At 45.3% G+C, this 22,905-nt stretch overlaps 1 protein-coding gene across 6 annotated transcripts in view; it reads left to right on the top strand.

Moving 5' to 3' along the window:
• Window positions 1-22,905, top strand: part of LOC137428972 (ephrin type-B receptor 2) — a 252,354-nt gene that overhangs the window by 131,712 nt on the left and 97,737 nt on the right. For all 6 annotated transcript variants that reach the window (XM_078780888.1, XM_068118902.2, XM_068118905.2 and 3 more), the window contains exon 4: window positions 21,711-21,866. In XM_078780888.1, coding sequence (XP_078637014.1) covers window positions 21,711-21,866 — 156 coding nt within the window. The remainder of the gene's footprint in view (window positions 1-21,710; window positions 21,867-22,905) is intronic.

The following is a 22,905-nucleotide window of genomic DNA, read 5'->3' as shown; positions in this document are numbered from 1 at the left end:
CTTGGGGAACGCCCCGCCGCGGGTTATATAGGCCCCGCCCCTCAACCTTTGCGAACCTCCCCCAAACGTTCTTCCTCCGCCCTCTCTAGCCAAACCCCTTGTTCATGGTTGGTCGAGTGGGGCTGGCTCACTCCTCCCCTCTATGACGAGGTGGAGACACGCCTTTCTTCTCCGACCCTGCCTCGTGGTCAATGGCGGCAATTGGAGGGGATGTAATTGCCAATCGACGAAAGGGGGAATGGAGGTTTTTGGGAATGGGATTGAAGGGAATCTATCTCTTTTTCACTCGGTGCAATGGAGTATTATTCTAATGGAAGACAAGGCCTTACTCTAAAACACATAATAAGATATAAGCTACTGAACAAGGGTTTTATCGGGTCCTGCAATGTGGTGTTTATGGAATTAACTACCGAGACGCCCTTTTTACCTTTACACAACTCCGGAGGCAGGAGGCGCAGAATAAACAATAATAATAATAAAGCACACAATAAAAAAAACACAATCCTCATATCCGCAACACTGCACCCTCCTCCTCTTAGGCACGGCCCGGGCCTACAACTTTTATTTCATGTGACACGTAGGTGTAGTTCCCTCTACTTTTAACCTGACCCTGAGTGCGACAGTTTTAAAACATAAATAAATGTGTCCCGCTGCTCCATTGCACCCTGCCTAACAGACTTACGCCCACAGCTAACCGAATTGCGGAATGGTCTTCAAACTATACATTGACGGTGGGGAGCATTATTTACAATTGACGCTACTTTTATTTACAAAACTAACCCAGGACCTGTAATTGTTCTTTCTGGGGGGGAGACAGTCTGCTCTGCATCAATGCACCATGAAAGCACCTATAACGCACCAACACACCCTCAAGCACCAATCGGTGCAGTCACCACATTTCATCAGTGTTCAATAAAAATAACATCAACAACCCCTAACCCTGCAGGTGGTCTCTTGCTCTTCGGCTTCCTCTGCTGGCTATTATTATCTCTTCCAGTTGTTGTCATTTTCTTTGCTTTTCTTACTGGCGGCCTATTTGAACTGAAAAATGCACTCAATGTGTCCTTTTTATTTTATTTTATTTATGGCCCACAGGGCCGACTAGTGTGGTTCACCTGTGGGGCATCGGTGCCCTGTGGCCAAGGTCCGCCAGCAAGATTTCGGGCCCTCATGGCCGGTTCCAGCAGAGGGGCCATGCCCCAACCCATGGGGTCCATACGTGGTGCTCGGCCACAGGCATGTGGTCCATAATGTGGTGCATCGATGCAGACAGCTGGTTCTGGGAATTTCGGGCGCACAATGGCCGACTCACGCATGCTCCCCTCGGCGCCCAATGGCGCACAGGTCATGTGGGAGACAAAAGGGGAAAGACAAATGAGCGAGGGGTAAGGTCACAAGGGTACACATCAATAAGGCAATGCAAGGCGAAATGCGTACGGAGGGCGAAGTGAGAAAGCTCGTCCCTACCGTACGTCACCCCCCTGTCACCTACACTACCCTTGCCCTTACCCCACATTTACAAAAATCTACACATTTACCAATCCGTCACTACCGTCACGTCTTCCCCATATTTCCCATACCAAATTCGTCTTCGCTCCCTCTATCCAAAATTTGCCATCACCCAATTCATCATCAATCCTCTTAAGGAGGCAGAGATGGAACATCATGCACAATGTCACACCCACGTCATGATGCGTCTCACAATCCAAAACATTTGCACAATAAAAAATAATCAAAACATGGCATGGTGTGGAGGTACCTGCCACCTCAGGTGAGTGGATGTAGATGGTGTGAGGAGACTTCCTAATCCTAACTATCCTCTAAATGACTTTAACACACTTTACACTACCCGGGGTCTCTCCCTGCCAATCCATTGGCCAACTTACACTATGGGTTCTAAAAACCAATTCCCATTGACCAAACTGTGGTGCTTCTCAATTTGGGGTCTCACTCCCCCGATTCATCTCCCGGTGCCCTTGCACAATTTCTGGGCTGTGACGTGTAGCTCTCCCAGCAGGTCTACCCACCTGCACACCTCCACCACTGTAGTTGCCACCCGAGCTTACCTAGCTCCTCACCCTAACCTAACTAACTGGGGAAGGCCCCTCCTGGCTCTGTCACCCCTTGGTGCCCTCTGGCACTGGGCTACCCGGGTCCGTCCTCCGGATCCTCAGGCCCCATCCACAACTACCGGCTCCCAGAGCCCACCTGCGGCCTCACCTGGCCGACAGCCTCACAGTGGTGGAGTGCCCAAACCAACTACACACACTAACAGGCTACACGCCCAGCCATTTCCACAACACTAATGCACCCATCCAAACATCATTCTTCCACCCACACCACAGATGCCAATATCCAACCACAATTTACCTATACCCTCTACCTAACATTTACACTACCCGCCCCGGGTATTCGTGATGGGGGTCCACCCTTCCCCCATTCACACCTTCGCACCATCCACTCCACTCCATTGTTTCCACCATGCTCACTCCACACCATCCATTCCAAAACTCCATTTATTCCACACTCCATGTCTTCCACACAACCATTTATTCCATTTACCTGTTGGTGCACACCTGTGCACTCACACCTGGTGCCACCTGCACCCTCCCTCCTTCCTTCCTGGACCAGTTGGTCAACACCACACACATCACCATCACCATCACTCAAACACTGCTCCATTCACCTGTTCAGTTGCACACCTGTGCAATCACACCTGTTCAATCACACCTGGTCACCATACACTTTCAATCCTCACACGGCATCATCTAAACTACCTGTTGCCCTGCTAACTTAGTGTTCCCCGTCTTCCCTTTAAACTAAGCACATACCACGTCATTATTATCCACTCTAATCTACCTGCGTCCCCACTACAGGTATCAGTCACTAACTAACCTTAACGTTACCTAATGTCATCTTCTAGGTCCCTACACATTATCCAAACCCTCCCTCGGCGAGCTTACACTGCCATAAACCCCATAAGCTAGTGCTCCTTTGCCCCCCTCTGTGAGGGATGGTGGATTGCCCATCCCACCACATCGGGGAGGTCCCACTATCAATTTTGCTCACCAAATTTCAGCCAATCAAAAATTTTGCCAATCATCTGCCAATCACCGTACCAATCATCAAATTTTGCCTTTTTCTAATTTTGGGTCCAAAACACTAACCTCATCACCTGTCTACTTATTAGATCCTCTCGGTGCGCCAATTCACGTCTACAGCCCGGCTTCGTAAAGCCGAGCAATGAATGCAGGTTGTTTGGTGCCAGTGGCTGGATGCGTCCGGCACTCGGTGCAGGGAAGGACGCTTACCCGGGCCGAGATCCCACGCACCACCTCGGCGTGGAGCCATCCAATTGCCCGATCTCGACCTGCCGGAACGCCTTAACAAAAAGGGGTCGCCATGACGACCCTTCCTATCGGGCTGCCCGTTCCGCCTAGCGGAGCACGGACGCGGCCGTTCCAAGCGCGGCCCAGCGTGGATCACGTACGGCGGTCCTTTCGAACTCGCCATGGTTCGGATCCCCGCTGGTCCTCGCGGCACGCGAAGCTGCCCGACGCGCACCGAGGGCCCGATTCGGCTAAATGTCGTTCTAACCGCTAACCCGGTTACGGTCGATGCCTCACCTGCATGCTTACACGCATACGCTACCCCTTTCACCCTCACTGAGCTCGATGCTCCAACGCCGCCCGTACACCCCGCAGCCCGTTCCTTGCTCATACATCCAGCTGTCTCCCTGCTCTTGGTCATTGCACCTTCTCTTACACACCCAGGTACACTCATTCCACTCACAGACTTGGTCACACACCTGACCACCGAACACCTTTGCACACACTCGTCGGTCGCACACCTCACCAACACACCTCTTCACGCTCCCTTCTCGGTCACCTCCTCTGTGACAACCACAGGTGTGCTCTCACTCGCACACCCAACTACGTGCCTCACCACCAACTCAAGTGTGCATTCCCACACACGCTCTACCCTTCCAGGTGTGCATCCTTCCATTCCAGGTGTACATCCTCGCTCACCTGTCACAACCAACTCACGCTCCGTGTCACTCTCACTACTTTCACCTCCATTCTTGACAGCGCACTCACCCTTACTCTCGACAGTGCACTCTTTCCTCATGCCCCTGTCCGTTACACACCTTTCTCGTGCACACTCTCCCGTTACACCCTCTGTAACACTCACCACAGGTGTGCATTCTTCCTTACTTTTGACAGCGCACTCTTTCCCCATGCACCCGTCCGTTACACACCTTTCTCGCGCACCCTCTCCCGTTACATCCTCTGTAACACTCACCACAGGCGTGCATTCTCCCTTTACACCCTCCGTAACACTCACCACAGGCGTGCATGCTTCCGTTACATCCTCTGTAACACTCCTCACTACGCGCTTCCATGTGCTCCCTCGCACACGCACTACGGCCGACTCACTCTCGACAGCACACTCACTCCTTGGCGCGCACTTTTTCCTCACACACCCCAGAGTCGGACATTCTTGCACACCTCTTTTTTCGCACACCAGACCTGCGCACACTTCACCAACGGCCTCTCACGAACACCCGGGTCCACAACAACCCCCAAGCCGACTGAAGCTTTCCTCACATCATGTACATTGCCGAATATATCGCCACTCACCTTGGCACCTTGTCTCCGCACCTCCTTCGCCACATGCAAACTCTTTATTTGGTTAGCGAGCACATCATTACGAGTTGAGCACCGACCTTGTACATATTCCATCACCTCCTCCTGGATTTCTCTCTTAGTTTCTGTCCGTCTCTTCTTAATTTCACTCACCTCTTCTTCCACTTCCTCTAATTTTTGCTTCACCTCTTTTATTTCCCGGTGCGTCTCCTCAAGTTCGTCCTCTAAGGCTACCGTGACCGTCTCTATGTGCGTCCTTACCTGCCGGTCCTTCGTCTACATTATCTCTGTCACCTCGTCCAACCTCATTGTCAGTCCCTCACGTACCATCTGACATTGCCTCTGTGTCGCTATTAAGTCGTCCTTGATGTCTCTTTGTGTTGCTTTTAACCCTCCTAGTACCGCAGTGTTCTTTTGTACCTGCTCCGTTAGTTCTTTTTGTCCCTCCGTCAGCTGTTCCACCTCCTCCGTCAGACCCTCTATGCCCCCCTGTAACCTAGCCGTATTATTCCTCACCTCTTTCTCTATACGCTTTTCGCCTCGCTTTACCTCCTCGCGTACCCCCGAGACCGCCTCACTCACACCTCGTCGTATTTCCTCTTTCATCTCCTCCCTCTCTTTTGTAGATGCCGCCCTCATCTGTCCCAATTCATCCCTCTGAGCATCCAGTTTGGTTTCTACCCCGATTTTCACCTCCTTTATCTGCTCTCCCATTTGTTTAATTTCTCGGGCGGATTGCTCCCCTATCTCCCGCAATTTGTCTTCCATCCTATTTTCTAACCCCATTAACCCACTTTTTACCTCTTTTATCCCGTTGTCTAACCCCTCAAATTTTTTTTCTAATCCCTCACCGGTACTCCTCGCTTCGTCCCTCATTACCCCCAATTGCTCACTCTGAGCCCTCGCTTCGTTCCTTATTTGCTCACCCATTTTGGCTTCCAATCGCTCACCCTGAGCATCCATCCGGTTCCCCATTTTGGCTTCTAGCCTGTCCATAAGGGCCCCCATTTGTAACATAAACAGTTCCGAATCCCCCAGCAGCGCTGCTACGGTCACGGGCGCGGCTAGATTTGGTGCCGCTGTAACCGCGTGCGCAAAGGCGCCATTTTGCGTGCCTGAAACCTCGTGCGCGAGAGCGCCATTTTGTGCGTCTGATACCCCCTCAACCACATCCTCCATATACATTTCCCCGAGGTCCTGGGTCGATTCCACCCCGTCTATCTCTATCTCTCCCACCGGCATCCCGTCGCCTTGACCAGCCATGGCGCGATTTCAAAATTCGGGTTTTCCTTTAAAAACAAAACAATTTCGAGCTGCTTGTAATTTTGAGCGCGTTAAGCGCGCTTCGGGCCTCGTATCCCACTCCCCGACACCAATTGTTACGGTACGCGGTTAAAGAAGGTATGCTTGCCGAGCGGAGGCTCCGCGACCGAACAGTTATTCCCCTAACTAAAACCCGATTTACCCCAAACTTTGGCCGTATCGCGCCGCAGCTGGTTAATCTGGAAAACTCTAAAGCGACCGAATGCAAAGAGGAAGAAGACGTACAGAAGAGTAACTGGGTTTATTATTATTCACAGATATAAGCAAAAAGAAAGCAGTCACGTTTATTTACAGGGACATGAGACGCAGGTGACACAGTGAAATCATTAGTTTATCTAACAGGCTTACTTACTACCCAGGGACAAGACAAAAGACAGACTACGAACACACTTACACGGGGAATGATGATAGGGATGGCAGGTGGATGGCTGGCGGGATAGGGAGGTCCAACTGGTCCTGCAGCACGATCGGCTCGTTGGGCAGCCGCCGTTCCTTCGCGGCCCTGCTCCAAACTGCCGTCCAGGCCCCACGCTGCTGTGGCTGCAGTTTCGGTGGCTCGAGCTGCTGTAGAGGCAGTTTCGGTGGCTCAAGCTGCTGTAGATGCAGTTTCGGTGGCTCAAGCTGCTGTAGATGCAGTTTCGGTGGCTCAAGCTGCTGTAGATGCAGTTTCGGTCACTCAAGCTGCTGTAGATGCAGTTTCGGTCGCTCAAGCTGCTGTAGATGCAGTTTCGGTGGCTCAAGCTGCTGTCGATGCAGTTTCGGTGGCTCAAGCTGCTGTAGATGCAGTTTCGGTGGCTCAAGCACGCAGCTCAGCTCTGACGCCCTAGCTCTTGTCTCCTCCCTCCTTGTCTCAACTTGGTCAAAGCTCATCTCCTCTTGGGGAACGCCCCGCCGCGGGTTATATAGGCCCCGCCCCTCAACCTTTGCGAACCTCCCCCAAACGTTCTTCCTCCGCCCTCTCTAGCCAAACCCCTTGTTCATGGTTGGTCGAGTGGGGCTGGCTCACTCCTCCCCTCTATGACGAGGTGGAGACACGCCTTTCTTCTCCGACCCTGCCTCGTGGTCAATGGCGGCAATTGGAGGGGATGTAATTGCCAATCGACGAAAGGGGGAATGGAGGTTTTTGGGAATGGGAATGAAGGGAATCTATCTCTTTTTCACTCGGTGCAATGGAGTATTATTCTAATGGAAGACAAGGCCTTACTCTAAAACACATAATAAGATATAAGCTACTGAACAAGGGTTTTATCGGGTCCTGCAATGTGGTGTTTATGGAATTAACTACCGAGACGCCCTTTTTACCTTTACACAACTCCGGAGGCAGGAGGCGCAGAATAAACAATAATAATAATAAAGCACACAATAAAAAAAACACAATCCTCATATCCACAACAATATAAATATATATACATGTATGTATATATATATATATATATATATATATATATATATATATATATATATATATATATATATATATATATGTAAATTATGCATATATACTTTAATACATAAATTATTATATATATATATATATATATATATGTATATATATATATATCAACCTGGTGTTGGCTTAGCGGTTAGGGTGCCGGCTTGGAATCCTAGGATCCTGGGTTTGAATCCCGGTCGATCGCTGAATTAACGCCAGGGGGGTTGACTCAGCCTGTCATCCTTCCGAGGTCGGCAAATTGAGTACCAGCTTGCTGGGATGAATGATCCCGGTGTGTACCCCGGTTTAGAATAGGTACACCGTATCCCTGTGCATCGTAAGAGTGTGACCAAGGGTTGGCGTCAGGAAGGGCATCCGGCCATAAAAAAAACATTGCCTCAAACAGGGAACCATGAATTGTCATGGGGCCTGCAAGGCTAACCCCTGCTTCTAGTGGGGAAAATGGCCTTAAAACGATCATTCATTCATTCATTCATTCATTCATATATATATATATATATATATATATATATATATATATATATATATATATATATATATATATATATATATATACTGTATATATATCTGTGCAGTGCCTGTGTTGTGTTGTCTTGTCACTGAACTACTTTCTCAAACTTTTGTGAAATCGTACCAAACTTCTGGTGTGCACATATCTCTCCCGTCGGTATGTCCTAAGGGTATTTTTTGGAAAAAAAATTCAATTTTTTTTTTTTGGGGGGAATCTTTTCGGGAAATTTTTTGTTTGCAACTTAAGTCTTCAAATTCAATGGTTTATAAAATGTGATATCACGTATATTACAAATACATCTGTGCAAAATAATTGTTTGAATTATGATTGGTTTAAACCATGACAAAACGGCAACTCGGGCACAGTCATTTATCTATATATCTACACATCTGGGCAGTGTCTGTGTTGTCACTTAACGACTCCCTCAAACTTTTGTTTCCGTGGTTGTGAAGTGTTTTTAATAACGTTGTGGTGATTTTGAATCACGTGGTGGTGAGGTATTTTGAATTATGTGGTGGTGAGGTGTTTTTAAATGAGATGGTGGTGAGGTGTTTTTAAATCACATGGTGGTGAGGTGTTTTGAATTACGTGGTGGTGAGGTATTTATAATTATGGTGGTGAAGTGTTTTTAATTATGTGGTGGTGAGGTGTTTTTAATTATGTGGTGATGAGGTGTTTTGAATTACGTGGTGGTGAGGTGTTGTTAATCACATGGTGGTGAGGTGTTTTGAATTACGTGGTGGTGAGGTGTTTTTAATTATGTGGTGATGAGGTGTTTTGAATTACGTGGTGGTGAGGTGTTTTTAATCACATGGTGGTGAGGTGTTTTGAATTACGTGGTGGTGAGGTATTTATAATTACGGTGGTGAGGTGTTTTTAATTATGTGGTGGTGAGGTGTTTTTAATTATGTGGTGATGAGGTGTTTTGAATTACGTGGTGGTGAGGTGTTTTTAATCACATGGTGGTGAGGTGTTTTGAATTACGTGATGGTGAGGTATTTATAATTACGATGGTGAGGTGTTTTTAATTATGTGGTGGTGAGGTGTTTTTAATTATGTGGTGATGAGGTGTTTTGAATTACGTGGTGGTGAGGTGTTTTTAATTACTTTGTGATGCGGTGTTTTAATTACGTGGTGGTGAGGTGTTTTTATTTTCGTGGCTGTGAGGTATTTTTTATTGTTTTATGGCTGTGAGGTGTTTTTAATTTCGTGGTGGGGGGGTGTTTTTATTACGTGATTTATGGCTGTGAGGTGTTTTCAATTTCGTGGTGGTGAGGTGTTGTTAATTATGTGGTGATGAGGTGTTTTGAATTACGTGGTGGTGATGTATTTATAATTACGATGGTGAGGTGTTTTTAATTATGTGGTGGTGAGGTGTTTTTAATTATGTGGTGATGAGGTGTTTTGAATTACGTGGTGGTGAGGTGTTTTTAATTACTTGGTGATGCGGTGTTTTAATTACGTGGTGGTGAGGTGTTTTTATTTTCGTGGCTGTGAGGTATTTTTTATTGTTTTATGGCTGTGAGGTGTTTTTAATTTCGTGGTGGGGGGGTGTTTTTATTACGTGATTTATGGCTGTGAGGTGTTTTAAATTTCGTGGTGGTGAGGTGTTGTTAATTTTGTGGTGGTGAGGTGTTTTGAATTATGTGGTGATGAGGTGTAATCGTTCCAAATTTCCAGTCTGCACCTACCCCTCCCCTATGTGTGTGCTGAGGGGTTCTTTCTTGAAAAAAAAACATTCAACCAATTCATCCACCATTCCCACTTTCTTCAACCTAAATTGCTTATAAAAATGTAATGTCACAAACACATCAAATAAATTTGTGCAAAATAATTGTTTGTATTATGATTGGTGTAAATCATGACAACACAGCAACTCAGGTACAGTCATTATCCTCAGCTAAAATAAGCCCGTTCCTCAGTGCGAGCGCAGCGAGCCGAGACAAGCTAGTATATGTATGTATGTATGTATATATATATATATATATATATATATATATATATATATATATATATGTATGTATGTGTATATATATATATATATATATATATATATATATATATAGATATATATATACTAGCAGAAGTACCCGGCATTGCCGGGCGGAGGAGGAGGAGGGGAGGGGGAAGAGGAGGGGAGGGGAACGGGGGGGGGAGGGTGGAGGGGGAGGGGAGAGGGGGGAGGGGAAGAGGGGAAGGGGGGAAGGGGGGAGGGGAGGGTGTGGGGGTGCCCGGGGGAAGAAGGGCCCCTCTCCCCTCCCCCTTCCCCTCCCCCTTCCCCTCCCACTCCCCCCTCCCACCCTTCCCCCCACTCCCCCCATTCCCCTTCCCCCCTACCCCCCCTTCCCCCTGCCCTCCCTCCCCCTCCCTCCCATTCCCCTCCTCTCCTCTTCCCCCTCCCCTCCTCCTCCCCCTCAACACCAGGGGGGTTGACTCAGTCTGTCATCCTACCGAGGTCGGCAAATTGAGTCCCAGTTCACTGGTAATTCCCTGTGTGCCGCAAGAGACGAACAGGGTTGGCGGCACGAACCCGGAAGTCGGAACTCATTGTCGTCAAATAAATGTAGCATGTGTGTTTCACTCTCTGTCACATGCCGTTGGTCCCATGTCAATCGGATGAAGTTGAAAAATTAACATTACGAAGTTTCTCTGGGACGTACTGATTCCGAATAATGAAGTTGAAAAATTAACGTTCCTAAATACGCTAATTACGCTAACAGAAGCGCTGGCGCTGCGAAGCGCTGGAGGGAGCGCTGCGCTCCCTCCCTTCGATTCCCTCCCTCTTCTGCTAGCGCTTCTGCGCTAATACGCTAATTTTAAAACCCGAAGTTTTTTAAAATTTAAGGTGTGCTGTAGTTGCTCTGAGACGTACTGATTCCGAATATGCCTTTGGTTTATCTCTGGGATGAGTAGTTCTCGAGTTATAAGAGGACAAACAAACAAACATACTTTACTGCTTTATATATATATATATATATATATATATATATATATATATATATATATATATATATATATATATATATAAACAATAACATTTTTATAATCAACCTTGTCTGCTCTACTGGACTAATTTTGCACCATCTCTCTGGCTCCGACCTCACTCTCTCTGACCACCTAGCCATCACTCTGACCATCAACATCCCCACCCCAGCACCAAGGCATTATCGCACTATCAACTTCCGTAAGCTAAACGCTCTTTCACCTACCTCATTCTCATCGACCCTCTCTGAAAAAATGTCCACTTCTCCCTTCGTTGACCTCCACACCCTTTCTGACCTCACTGACTACTACAACCACACTCTCTCCTCCTGCCTTGACCAACTTGCGCCTATAAAAACCAAAACAGTTTCTTTCACCCATTCTGCTCCCTGGTTTACCCCTGAACTCCGCCTGATGAAAACTCGTGCTCGCCAACTTGAAAGACTCCGCAATAAAACAGGTCTCACAGTTCACTCCCAGGCCTACAAGGACCACATACAACACTAGAAAGATGCCCTCTCCCACGCCCGCTCCGCCTACTACTCTCAAATTATCCACTCTGGCTCCGGAAACCCAAAAACACTCTTCTCTACAATAAACAAACTCCTCAGCCCCCTGAACACCACCACCCAGTCATTCACAATAGACAACTGCATCTCCTTCCTTTCATTCTTCCAACGCAAAATTGAAAACATCTACAACAGCTTGACCACCGCCGCACCCGCTCCCCCTCAAACCACCTGCCCCCCCTTATCCTGCCATCCCCTGTCTCAATTCTCCCCAGTCTCCCCTACTGACCTCTCTGAACTCCTCATCGGAATGAAAACTGCCACCTGCACTCTTGACCCCATCCCCTCCAGCTTTGTCAAGGCCTCCTTTCCTGCTCTCTCTCCACTTATCATTGCAACAATAAACTCCTCCCTGTCTACAGGCATCGTCCCACCATCCCTCAAAATTGCTGCTGTTACCCCCATTCTGAAAAAACCTGGACTAAACCCTGACACCCTAAATAACTTCAGACCCATCTCCAACCTACCCTTTCTGTCAAAGGTTTTGGAACGCGCTGTAGCCACTCAACTCAAACATCACCTCTCTGCCAATAACCTGCATGAAACATTCCAATCCGGATTCCGCTCCAACCACAGTACTGAAACTGCTCTCCTCAAAATCACCAACGACCTTCTCCTCTCCTCTGACGCTGGCAACCTCAACATTCTCATCCTCCTCGACCTCAGCGCCGCCTTTGACACCATCGATCACACCATCCTCCTCACCCGACTTGAAACCACCTTTAACATTACCGGCACTGCCCTCTCTTGGATTAAACCATACCTCTCTGACAGACGTCAGTTCATCTCCATCAATAACTGCAAATCCCCCACTGCTCCCCTCCCCCAAGGTGTCCCCCAATGTTCAGTTCTTGCCCCCCTCCTTTTCATCCTTTACCTGTCCCCCCTCGGTCACTTAATCCGCCGTCATGGTCTCCAATTCCACTGCTTCGCCGATGACATCCAGCTTTTCATCTCCACCAAGTCCATCTCCACCGCCACCCACTCTATCCTGACAAACTGCATCACTGAAATAAAATCCTGGCTTCAAATCAACTTCCTCAAACTTAACTGTGATAAATCTGAAATAATCATCATTGGCCCAAAAACGCTCACCAAGTCCACCCATAACTTTGCCCTCAACATCGACGGTTTCCCAGTATCCACCTCCCCTCACATCCGGAATCTTGGCATCATCTTTGACCAAACCCTCTCCTTCGACAAATACACTAAACAGATCACAAAGACAGCCTTCTTTCACCTGAAAAACATCGCCCGTCTCCGTCCATCCCTCTCCTCCGTGGCTGCAGAAACCCTCATCCACGCCTTCATCACTTCCCGTCTGGACTACTGCAATAGCCTCCTCTATGGTTCACCCTCAACAATCACCAATAAACTCCAATACATTCAGAACTCCGCTGCCCGTCTACTCACCCATTCCCGGACCCGTGACCACATCACCCCCGTCCTTTACAAGCTTCACTGGCTCCCCATCTCCCAGAGAATCCAGTACAAAATCCTCCTCTTGACCTACAAAGCCCTCCATAACCTGGCCCCATCCTACCTGGCTGACCTCCTCTCCAGACACACTCCCACCCGCAACCTCCGCTCTGCTGGTACCAACCTCCTGACCCCCTCCATCCGGACCAAATTTAGATCCTGGGGGGACAGGGCCTTCTCCATCGCTGCTCCCACCCTCTGGAACTCGCTACCTCACACCATCAGAGACTCCTCCTCACTCACCACATTCAAAACATCACTCAAGGCCCACCTGTTCAACACTGCATTCAACATTTAACCCACAGCATCTAACCCCTGACTATCTCCTCTCCTTCTCCCTCCTTTGTGCTTTGAATATTTCCCTATTGATTCTTCTTTTTTTGCAATTGTTTTTATGTTTTGCTATGCATTATGTTTTGCACTCTGTCAAAGCGTCTTTGGGCTTCCTGAAAAGCGCTATATAAAATAAATGCATTATTATTATTATTATTATAATATATATATATATATATATATATATATATATATATATATATATATATATATACATACATACATACATATATATATACACTACAGTCACTACATGACCAAAAGTATGCAGACACCCCTTCTAATTAGTGGAACCGGCTGTCTCAGCCACACCCATTGCTGACAGGTATATACAGTCACGTGAAAAAGTAAGTACACCCCATGTAAAGTTTTGACTTTTTCAACATATTTCAACATACAGCTATTTGATCTTCATTTCAACAATATTGATAGATAAAGGTGATATAATATAACAAATATCATGAAACATTTACATTTTGTAGTCCATTGTATAATTTAAATAAACATAAATGCAAATTTTGCGTGTGGAAAAAGTAAGTACACCCTTGGCTCCAATAGGTGGTATTGCCCCCTTTCTTATAACTGTCTACCAGTCTCTGACATCGACTGGGAGAAATTTTTGCCCACTCCTCCATGCAGAATTATTTCAGCTGTGCGATGTTTGAGAGGTTTCTTGCATGTACAGCTCGTTTCAAATCCCCCCACAAGATCTCGATGGGATTTAGATCCAGGCTTTGACTTGGCCATTCCAGAACCCTCCATTTCTTTCTTTTCAGCCATTCCTTGGTGGATTTACTGGAATGTTTAGGGTCATTGTCATGTTGCAAGGTCCACCCTCGGTTGAGCTTCAACTTTCTGACAGATGGCCTCACATTATCCTCAAGCACCCTCTGGTACAATGAAGAATTCATAGTGGATTCTATGATGGTGAGCTGCCGAGGCCCTTATGCAGCAAAGCTGCCCCAAACCATAATATTTCCACCACCATGCTTTACAGTTGGTATCAGGTTCTTGTGGTCAAATGCTGTCTTTGGTTTTCGCCAAACATGTCTTCTGGTACTGTGGCCAAATAGCTCTACCTTTGACTGATCTGTCCAGAGCACATTGTTCCAGAAGTGCTGCTCTTTGCCTGGGTGTTCATTGGCAAACTTTAGTCTTACCCTGATGTTCTTTCTGGACAGCAAAGGTTTCCTCCTGGCACACCTCTCATGCAGATGAAATTTGTGCAGCCTCTTTCTAATTGTAGACTCGTGCACTTTGACATCAACAGTGGCAAGAGCTACCTGTAGGTCCCGTGATGACATTCTGGGGTTCTTTGAGACTTCTTTCAGCATCTTGCAGTCTGCTTTCGGGCTGAACTTGCTGGGGCAGCCTAGCCTGAACAAGTTGGCAGTTGTTTGGAATCTTCTCCACTTGCAGATGATCTTCCGGACGGTCGAATGATTGATTTCAAATTGTTTGGAGTTCTTTTTAAAACCCTTCCCAGACTCGTAGGCATCTATAACCTTCTTTCTGAAGGCCTCAGAGAGCTCTTTTGATCTAGACATGTAGTCAGGTTCACTATGTATTTTCGTTCAAAATTTTGGTAGATTAGCAAAACTATACATTTTTGGAATATTCTGAGCATGAGGAATCCAAAAATTAATGTTTACATTTGCGTAGACACCTTTGCGAAAATGACACTCAGGACAGTGATGAAGATCTGTAAAAGCATATTCCTGAACGGTATAGACCTCGTAGATCCTGTGTATAGGACTAATAGTTCAATCTGATACTACCTATAACTTCCTATCACAACCTATAACTTCAAAGGACTTGCAATATCATGTATTATGTAATACAGTTATATCACAAATATAAAGACAATGGTTTTCAATTACCTTTGTTTGTTGCTTTTCTATAATCCTGAGCACTATTTTGAGGCCTTTATTGGATTCCTTGACCCAGAAAACATAGGATTAGCATATTTAATTAAGTCTCCAGGTTGACTAGAAGCCAAGATCGTGCAAAATATGTATTTTATGGTGGCCATTTTCAAAATCCAAAATGGCGGCCATGCAGGTGTCTATGCAAATGCCAACATTGATTTTCGGATTCTCCATGCTCTGAAGATTCCAAAAATGTACAGGTTTGCTAATCCCAAAATTTGAAAGAAATTATATTTGTTAACATAGTGAACCTGACTATCTTCATCACTGTCCTGAGTGTCATTTTCGCAAAGGTGTCTACGCAAATGTAAACATTAATTTTTGGATTCCTCGTGCTCTGCATATTCCAAAAATGTATAGTTTTGCTAATCTACCAAAATTTTGAACGAAATTATATTTGTTAACATAGTGAACCTGACTAATGGTGACGCCACACACTTCAACAACAAAGAGCAAACCAAACTAAATGTCTGAGGTTTAAATAAGACAGGTTCCTCCAAGATCCTCTCCAACGATGTTCTAATCATTTGCACCTGAGCTGGTGCACCTGATTCTAATTTTAGGTATTTGAAGTAGTGATAAATGTAGGGGTGTACTTACTTTTTCCACATGCGAAATTTGCATTTATGTTTATTTAAATTATACAATGGACTACAAAATGTAAATGTTTCATGATATTTGTTATATTATATCACCTTTATCTGTCAATATTGTTGAAATGAAGATCAAATAGCTGTATGTTGAAATATGTTGAAAAATTCAAAACTTTACATGGGGTGTACTTACTTTTTCACATGACTGTATAATCAAGCTCGCAGCCATGCAATCTCCACAGACAAACATTGGCAGTAGAATGGGCCGTACTGAAGAGCTGAGTGACTTTCAACGTGGCGCGCCGGCGCGGTCATAGGTTGTCACCTGTCCAACAAGTTAGTTTGTCAAATTTCTGTCCTGCTAGATTTGCCCCGGTCAACTGTAAATGCTGTTATTGTGAAGTGGAAATGTCTAGGGGCAACAACAGCTCAGCCGCAAAGTTGTAGGTCACACAAGCTCACAGAACAGGAACGCCGAGCGCTGAAGCTCGTAACGCATAAACATAGTCTGTCCTCAGTTGCAACACTCACTACTGAGTTCTAAACTGCCTCTGGAAGCAACGTCAGTACAACAACTGTTCGTTGGGAGCTTCATTAAATGGGTTTCCATGGCCGAGCAGCCGCACAGAAGCCAAAGATCACCATGCGCAATGCCAAGCTTCGACTGGAGTGGTGTAAAGCTCACCGCCATTGGACTCTGTAACAGTGGAAACATGTTCTCTTGAGTGATGAATCACGCTTCACCATCTGGCAGTCCGACGGACGAATCTGGGTTTGCCGGATTCCAGGAGAACGCTACCTGACCGAATGCATAGTGCCAACTGTAAAGTTTGGTGGAGGGGGAAAAATGGTCTGGGGCTGTTTTTCATGGTTCGGGCTAGGCCTCTTGGTTCCAGTGAAGGGAAATCTTAACGCTACAGCATATAATGACATTCTAGACGATTGTGTGCTTTAAACTTTGTTGCAACAGTTTGCAGAAGGCCCTTTCCTGTTTCAGCATGACAATGCCCCCGTGCACAAAGCAAGGTCCATACAGAAATGGTTTGTTGAGATCGGTGTGGAAGAACTTGACTGGCCTGCACAGAGCCCTGACCTCAACCCCATCAAACACCTTTGGGATGAATTGGAAGGCCGACTGTGAGCCAGGCCTAATCGCCCAACATCAGTGCCCAGCCTCACTAATGCTCTCGTGGCTGAATGGAAGCAAATTCCCACAGCAATGTTCCGACATATGGTGTTAAGCCTTCCCAGAAGAGTGGAGGCTGTTATGGCAGCAAAGGGGGGAGACCAACTCCATGTTAATGCCCATGATTTTGGAATGAGATGTTTCATGTTTGGGTGTACACATACTTTATATATGTATATATATATATATATATATATATATATATATATATATATATATATATATATATATATATATATATATCTATATCTATATATATATATATATATATATATATATATTTATATATATATAAATAAATATATATATATACTGTATATATATATGTGTATATATATATATATAATATATATATATTTATCTATCTATAATTCCAGTAATCTCTGTGTGTTTGTTTGTACGTTTGTCTGTGACCGCTGTTTCTCGACAACCACGGGTCCGATATACTTTAAACTTGCCAGGTATATTGCTGGGGACCCGAGGATGTGCCTTTTCAAGGTTTCATATTAATCGGACAATTACTTACCGAGCTATGTCCAAAAAACGATTCAACCAATCAGAGAGCAGCGAGCTATCGCGTGTGCCGAACGTGGCGGACACACTCTGCCTCGGATGGCACATTTGAGAGCGTATTCATTTATTTCACGTTTGCAAACTATGTTGCCGCTATGTTGGCGTTAAACTATGTTTTAAAACTAATAAAAACCATTTCATCTAAATAGAGGGGGGGGGGGGGGGATTGTCACTGTACTCGCAAGCCGTTCGCCGTTCGCTTTGGCGTTGCGAATGGACCAACACATTTCATGGACCAAACCATTTCATGTAAAGCGTTCGCCGTTCGCTTTGGCGTTGCGAATGGACCAAAACATTTCATGAACCAAACCATTTCATGTAAATAGAGGGGGGGATATAATTTTAGATATAGATATAGTACGGGCATGCCCTAGTATATATAATCGGGAGACTAAATCAGACGCGGACGTCGCTTCAGGACGGTCGATCTTTAATTCTCGACAAGCTTTCGACCAACAAATGTCTTCTTCTTAGTCTACAGAAACAACAGGCATGTATATCAGACAAGAATGTGCAGTGATATGTGTGTAAGATGTGTGATATGTGCAGAAGATGCATCTTAAAGAAGAGCCACGCTTAAGCTGACTAATCACCCCCAAGTTCAGCGGAAATGATGCGCAGCTTACAGCTATCGTTCACGTTACAGTTTGTGCATGTGCATATACAAATATATATATGCATACATACATAAACACACAAGCATATATTCATTTTCCATTTATATTCATATAATATATTTATATATTTATTTATATATTTATATAAATGACATATAAAGGTAGAATGAATGAGTGAATGAGTGAATGAATGGGTTACGGATAATGATATTTGGGTTGGGGATATATGTATATATGTAACAAAAAGTTAGCTATGTCTACTCTACGCCATGGCTTGCAAAAGAAGCCTAAAATAGCGTTCACCAATTGCTAGATATGGTAAATTTTGTCAGATTTCTCTCCAGATTTGGACATTATTTCATCTGCAGCATCCAATCCTCATATCCGAATCCATATTTTGATAATATGCTTCAATTATGTGATGATAGCCGGCGAAGCCGATGTTGTGAATGAACGCGTACGTATTATGTTGAAAAGCCAGATTTTGCAGGATCCTTTGAGAATTTCGAAGCTTTGCAGCACCAAATCGCTCCATGGAGGCCGCCATCTTGCGGATGCGGAAGTATGCATTAAAATTTGAGAAAAAGTTCAATAGGAGTTTGTTTCACCCGTCTTTGTTTGATTCACAATCTTATGCACCTCTAATTTGTAATTAAAATACTTTAAGACCAACCTCGTTCCCCGGGCCCACACGGGCCCTGGTTATCTTCAACGAAAATCGTCACCAATTACCGGAACCAATGAGATTCGAGCATTTGAAAAAATATTTCAAAAAAGCTTTTTACCACATTTCGGACGCTGAAAACGGCGTCAAATATTCTAAAATTGACGAAGAATTATTTTTTAGAAATCTCGCGGCCGTAGGGGATAGTTTTTCAAGGCCGGAAATATCCGAAGTTGAGAGGGAATTCACCGAATTAATCAAGAAGGAAATTTTATAAATTTTAATCTCATCCAGAATGCAAATGGTGTCATTTTGAACGAGGTACGGTACCTACTACACCTACCTACTACCAACTACCTAACCTACTGATGCCATAGTGATGGGTAAAATAGTGGCAAGAGGCTTTGGCTACGCCGGCTCATTGCGGCTTTGCAGTCGGGTACAAGTAATCGATCGTGTTTCCAAGGTAAGGCACGTTTGAGTCGGCCGAATCAAAATGGCGGCTTAAGAACCCAGCGAGGTGCAGTGGGCTGACCAAGATGGTGGGCCGCAATATTGGTAAGCCACCACATCGGGTTTTTTCTTATGAGCACCTCATTAATCATCTTCAAAAAGGGTGTTATAACACCCAAACACCCAGTTTTCATCCTAGCAATCTGTTGGAGGTCCAGGTGTATGCATGCAAAGTTTGGAGCCAGTAGGTTTCATGGTTTTGGAGTTATGGAGGAGACAGACAGATGGGCGGACGGGACGGATGGACGGACATTGCCTTTCGTATATATATATATATATATATATATATATATATATATATATATATATATATATATATATATATATATATATATACTACTCAAAATAATTGAAGGGTCAAAGGAAATTTTTTGATCATTTTTGTAAGTATGTCTTTTTAAGCCAGATATGGTTAGAATATCTCCATTTGGGTTGTCATTTGGACTTTAGAGATCACGTTATTATGGGACATGCAATCATTGCACTTATCTTTAGAAACTTTTTACGTTAACCCAGATTTCCTTTTCATGGATTTGAAGCACGAACTTAGTCAGACTAAACTGACAAACTGCCTCGAAACACCCATTGTGACACCTCATGCACCATTTGCACGTGTTTAGCATGAGTGTCATTCCATGCATGCCAATTTTAGCAATAAAATGGCTGAGCATTTTCCATTCATCATCACTTGAAATTTGAAGATGGTTCGACGACAACTCAGCATCCAAGACAGGGGAAGGGCCATTGGCTGGCTCCAAGATGGACAAACTCAGAGAACTGTGGCTCAGCGTCTAAATGTAAGCCAAGGCGTTATCGGCAGACTCTAGCAGAGGTTCAGGACAACTAATGCTGTTCAGAATCACCCCCGTTCTGGAAGACCCCGATCAACAACAGCACGACAAGACCGCTTCCTGATGATAACGGCATTGCGACAGAGCTTTGTGACCGCACGGCATCTTCGGGATCAACTCAGAGCTGCCAGAGGCACCAACGTGTCCGACCAGACCATTAGGAATCGTCTGCGAGACCGAGGTTTGCGATGGCGGCGTCCTGCAGTCCGACCACCGCTACTTGACCGTCACAGAAGGGCTCGCCGAGATTGGTGCAGACGTCATATCCGGTGGAACCGTGGTCAGTGGGCAGAGACAATGTTCACAGATGAGTCCCGCTTCTCGCTCCAGTTCAATGATGGCTGGGCTCGTGTTTATCGTTGTCAAGGAGAGAGATAGGCTGATCTCAACGTTGCTCAACGTCTACCATTTGGAGGAGGAAGTGTGATGGTGTGGGCGGGGATATCCATGAACCACAGAACCCCTCTGTACGTCGTCATCGGAAATTTGACTGGTCAGCGTTATCTCAACGAGATTGTTCAGCCTCTGGTAATTCCACTTCGCCAACGGATTGGACCAGGAGCTTGGTTCCAGGACGACAACGCAAGACCTCATCGTGCCAGGGTGGTGACCGACTTCCTGCAGCAGCAGAACGTTCAGCACATGGATTGGCCTGCATATTCACCCGACTTGACACCCATTAAGCATGCGTGGGATGAACGAGGGCGGCGAGTTCGATCACATCACGTCCCTGCCGTCAACCTCCGGCAACAGGCTCAGCGATTAGTCGCAGAATGGCAAGCGATCCCTCAACGTTATTTCCAACGCCTGATGAACAGCATGCGCCAACGTTGTCAAGAATGTGTGAATGCTGACGGTGGCTACACCAGTTACTGAAGCTTCTGCGACTTGTGTGAACATCATTTTGGGGGGTGCATGACTCTTTTTCATCAGGGTAATAAACTAGTGTCTCATCAAAAGTTTTTGTTTTGTGTTTTCTGTTCTTCAGCCATCAAAGAATTATTTTGTCATTAGTCGTCACCATTTTAGCTCGTTAGCTTATATTTATATGCACAAATATTTTTGACCCTTAACTTCTTTTGAGTAGTATATATATATATATATATGTCAGTCACTATGCGACCTTCATATCATCAGTGGAGAACCGCCAGCAAGGTGTCCCATACAGCTGCTGCTGCACCTTGCTGGGAGCGATAATGTATATATATATATATGCATATATTAAAGGAGGTGATGGAATAATCACAGTTTAATTTTCTTTGATTCCAGTAGGAAGTTGTGGTGTTACCATGACAACGATCAAAGTGATTAAATAACAATCGCATTAGCATTTTCTTCCTCAACATATCCCAAGCTACGTGACTGCATTAAAAATGACTACAATGATCCCCATGAGATTCTTGACCTTGGCAAGAAGAAAATGAAGTTTGTAATTGTGATGGAGTGTGAGTAGTGAAGCGAACCTTCTGCCATTTCCCGCTCTTTACAGCGTGCCCGGAGGGGACATTTAAGGCGGTGCAGGGTGAGGGAGAATGCCAACAGTGTCCTCCAGGCAGTCGAATCTCCGCTGCTGGAGCCACGAGCTGCATCTGTCGGAATGGTTACTACCGTGCGGGCAGCGACCCTGCAAGCATGCCTTGCACCAGTGAGTGCTTTCCAGTTTTTCATGTTGAATCCACCAGAGTACATCAAAATATTATTTTTCAACTTTTTTCTGCATAAAGATAACAGCATCCCCATGGCGTTTTAGCTCCGTCATATTTTCCTAAACATAGTCTTGGCTCGGAGAAATTATTTTGTCCTCCAAGGCCAAAAGCAATGTTGTGTCATGATATTGTGATTAACGGTGGTTATTTGGAATTGTGTAAAGAAAGATGGGTTGCAAGATACACTGGAAGTGCAGATGAGATCGGAAACATTTTTTAAAATATAAAATATCGGTAGGATATTACCAGTTTGCATTTGGCTTGACTCACTCAACCATTATTTATCATCTGTTCTTTCAAAAACCCTGAAAATCTATGTCAAAAAGTCAGCCTGCATGATTAATAGTCGAGGCTCGTGGAAGAGCTACTCCACCTGAATGGATCAAGACATAACAGGACAAAAAGGACAGTAGAGAGAGGGGTGGCATTCCCGAATGATCAAAGGTCAAAATAGAGGGAGACTTGGACAAACAATGGGTGTGGGGGGGGGGGGGGGGGCGCCTAGGAAAGGGACAAGATGGATGCAGAATGAAACTCTCAGGAGGAAAAACTGTAATTTTTGGGAAGTAGAAGGGTTTTGCGGTGGGGTGGCGTTTGGGTTGGGGATAAGTAGGGGGAGTTAGCGAGGATAGAAGAGATCATGGTTTTGGATTGCGAACGATCTGAGATGTTGGTGAACAGCTGTTTTGAAGACCTGGAGGGAATAATGAGATTGAAGTGAGTGTGGACGTTTGTTTAACCGGCAGGAAAAAGAGGAACGAATGAGTGGAGGTGAAAGGAAGAATAAACAGATGTATCCTTCATCATCAGCCTCATCAATTGTAAACTTTATAATCTTCATTAACAGACTACCACCCACATTTGCATCTGAAAATGTATCTGCAAAGCTTGATTACCTAACATAAAATGTCATAGTTTGACTTTTTGGGCGGGTTTGGATGTATCGTTCCCAACTACAGGACACTCTTCAAAAATCAA

This window comes from Myxine glutinosa, chromosome 6, assembly GCF_964187855.1.
Source record: "Myxine glutinosa chromosome 6, kmMyxGlut1.1, whole genome shotgun sequence".
Lineage (NCBI taxonomy): Eukaryota > Metazoa > Chordata > Myxini > Myxiniformes > Myxinidae > Myxine > Myxine glutinosa.
The sequence above is the reverse complement of the archived record's forward strand: the minus strand, read 5'-3'. Positions and strand labels throughout refer to the sequence as shown.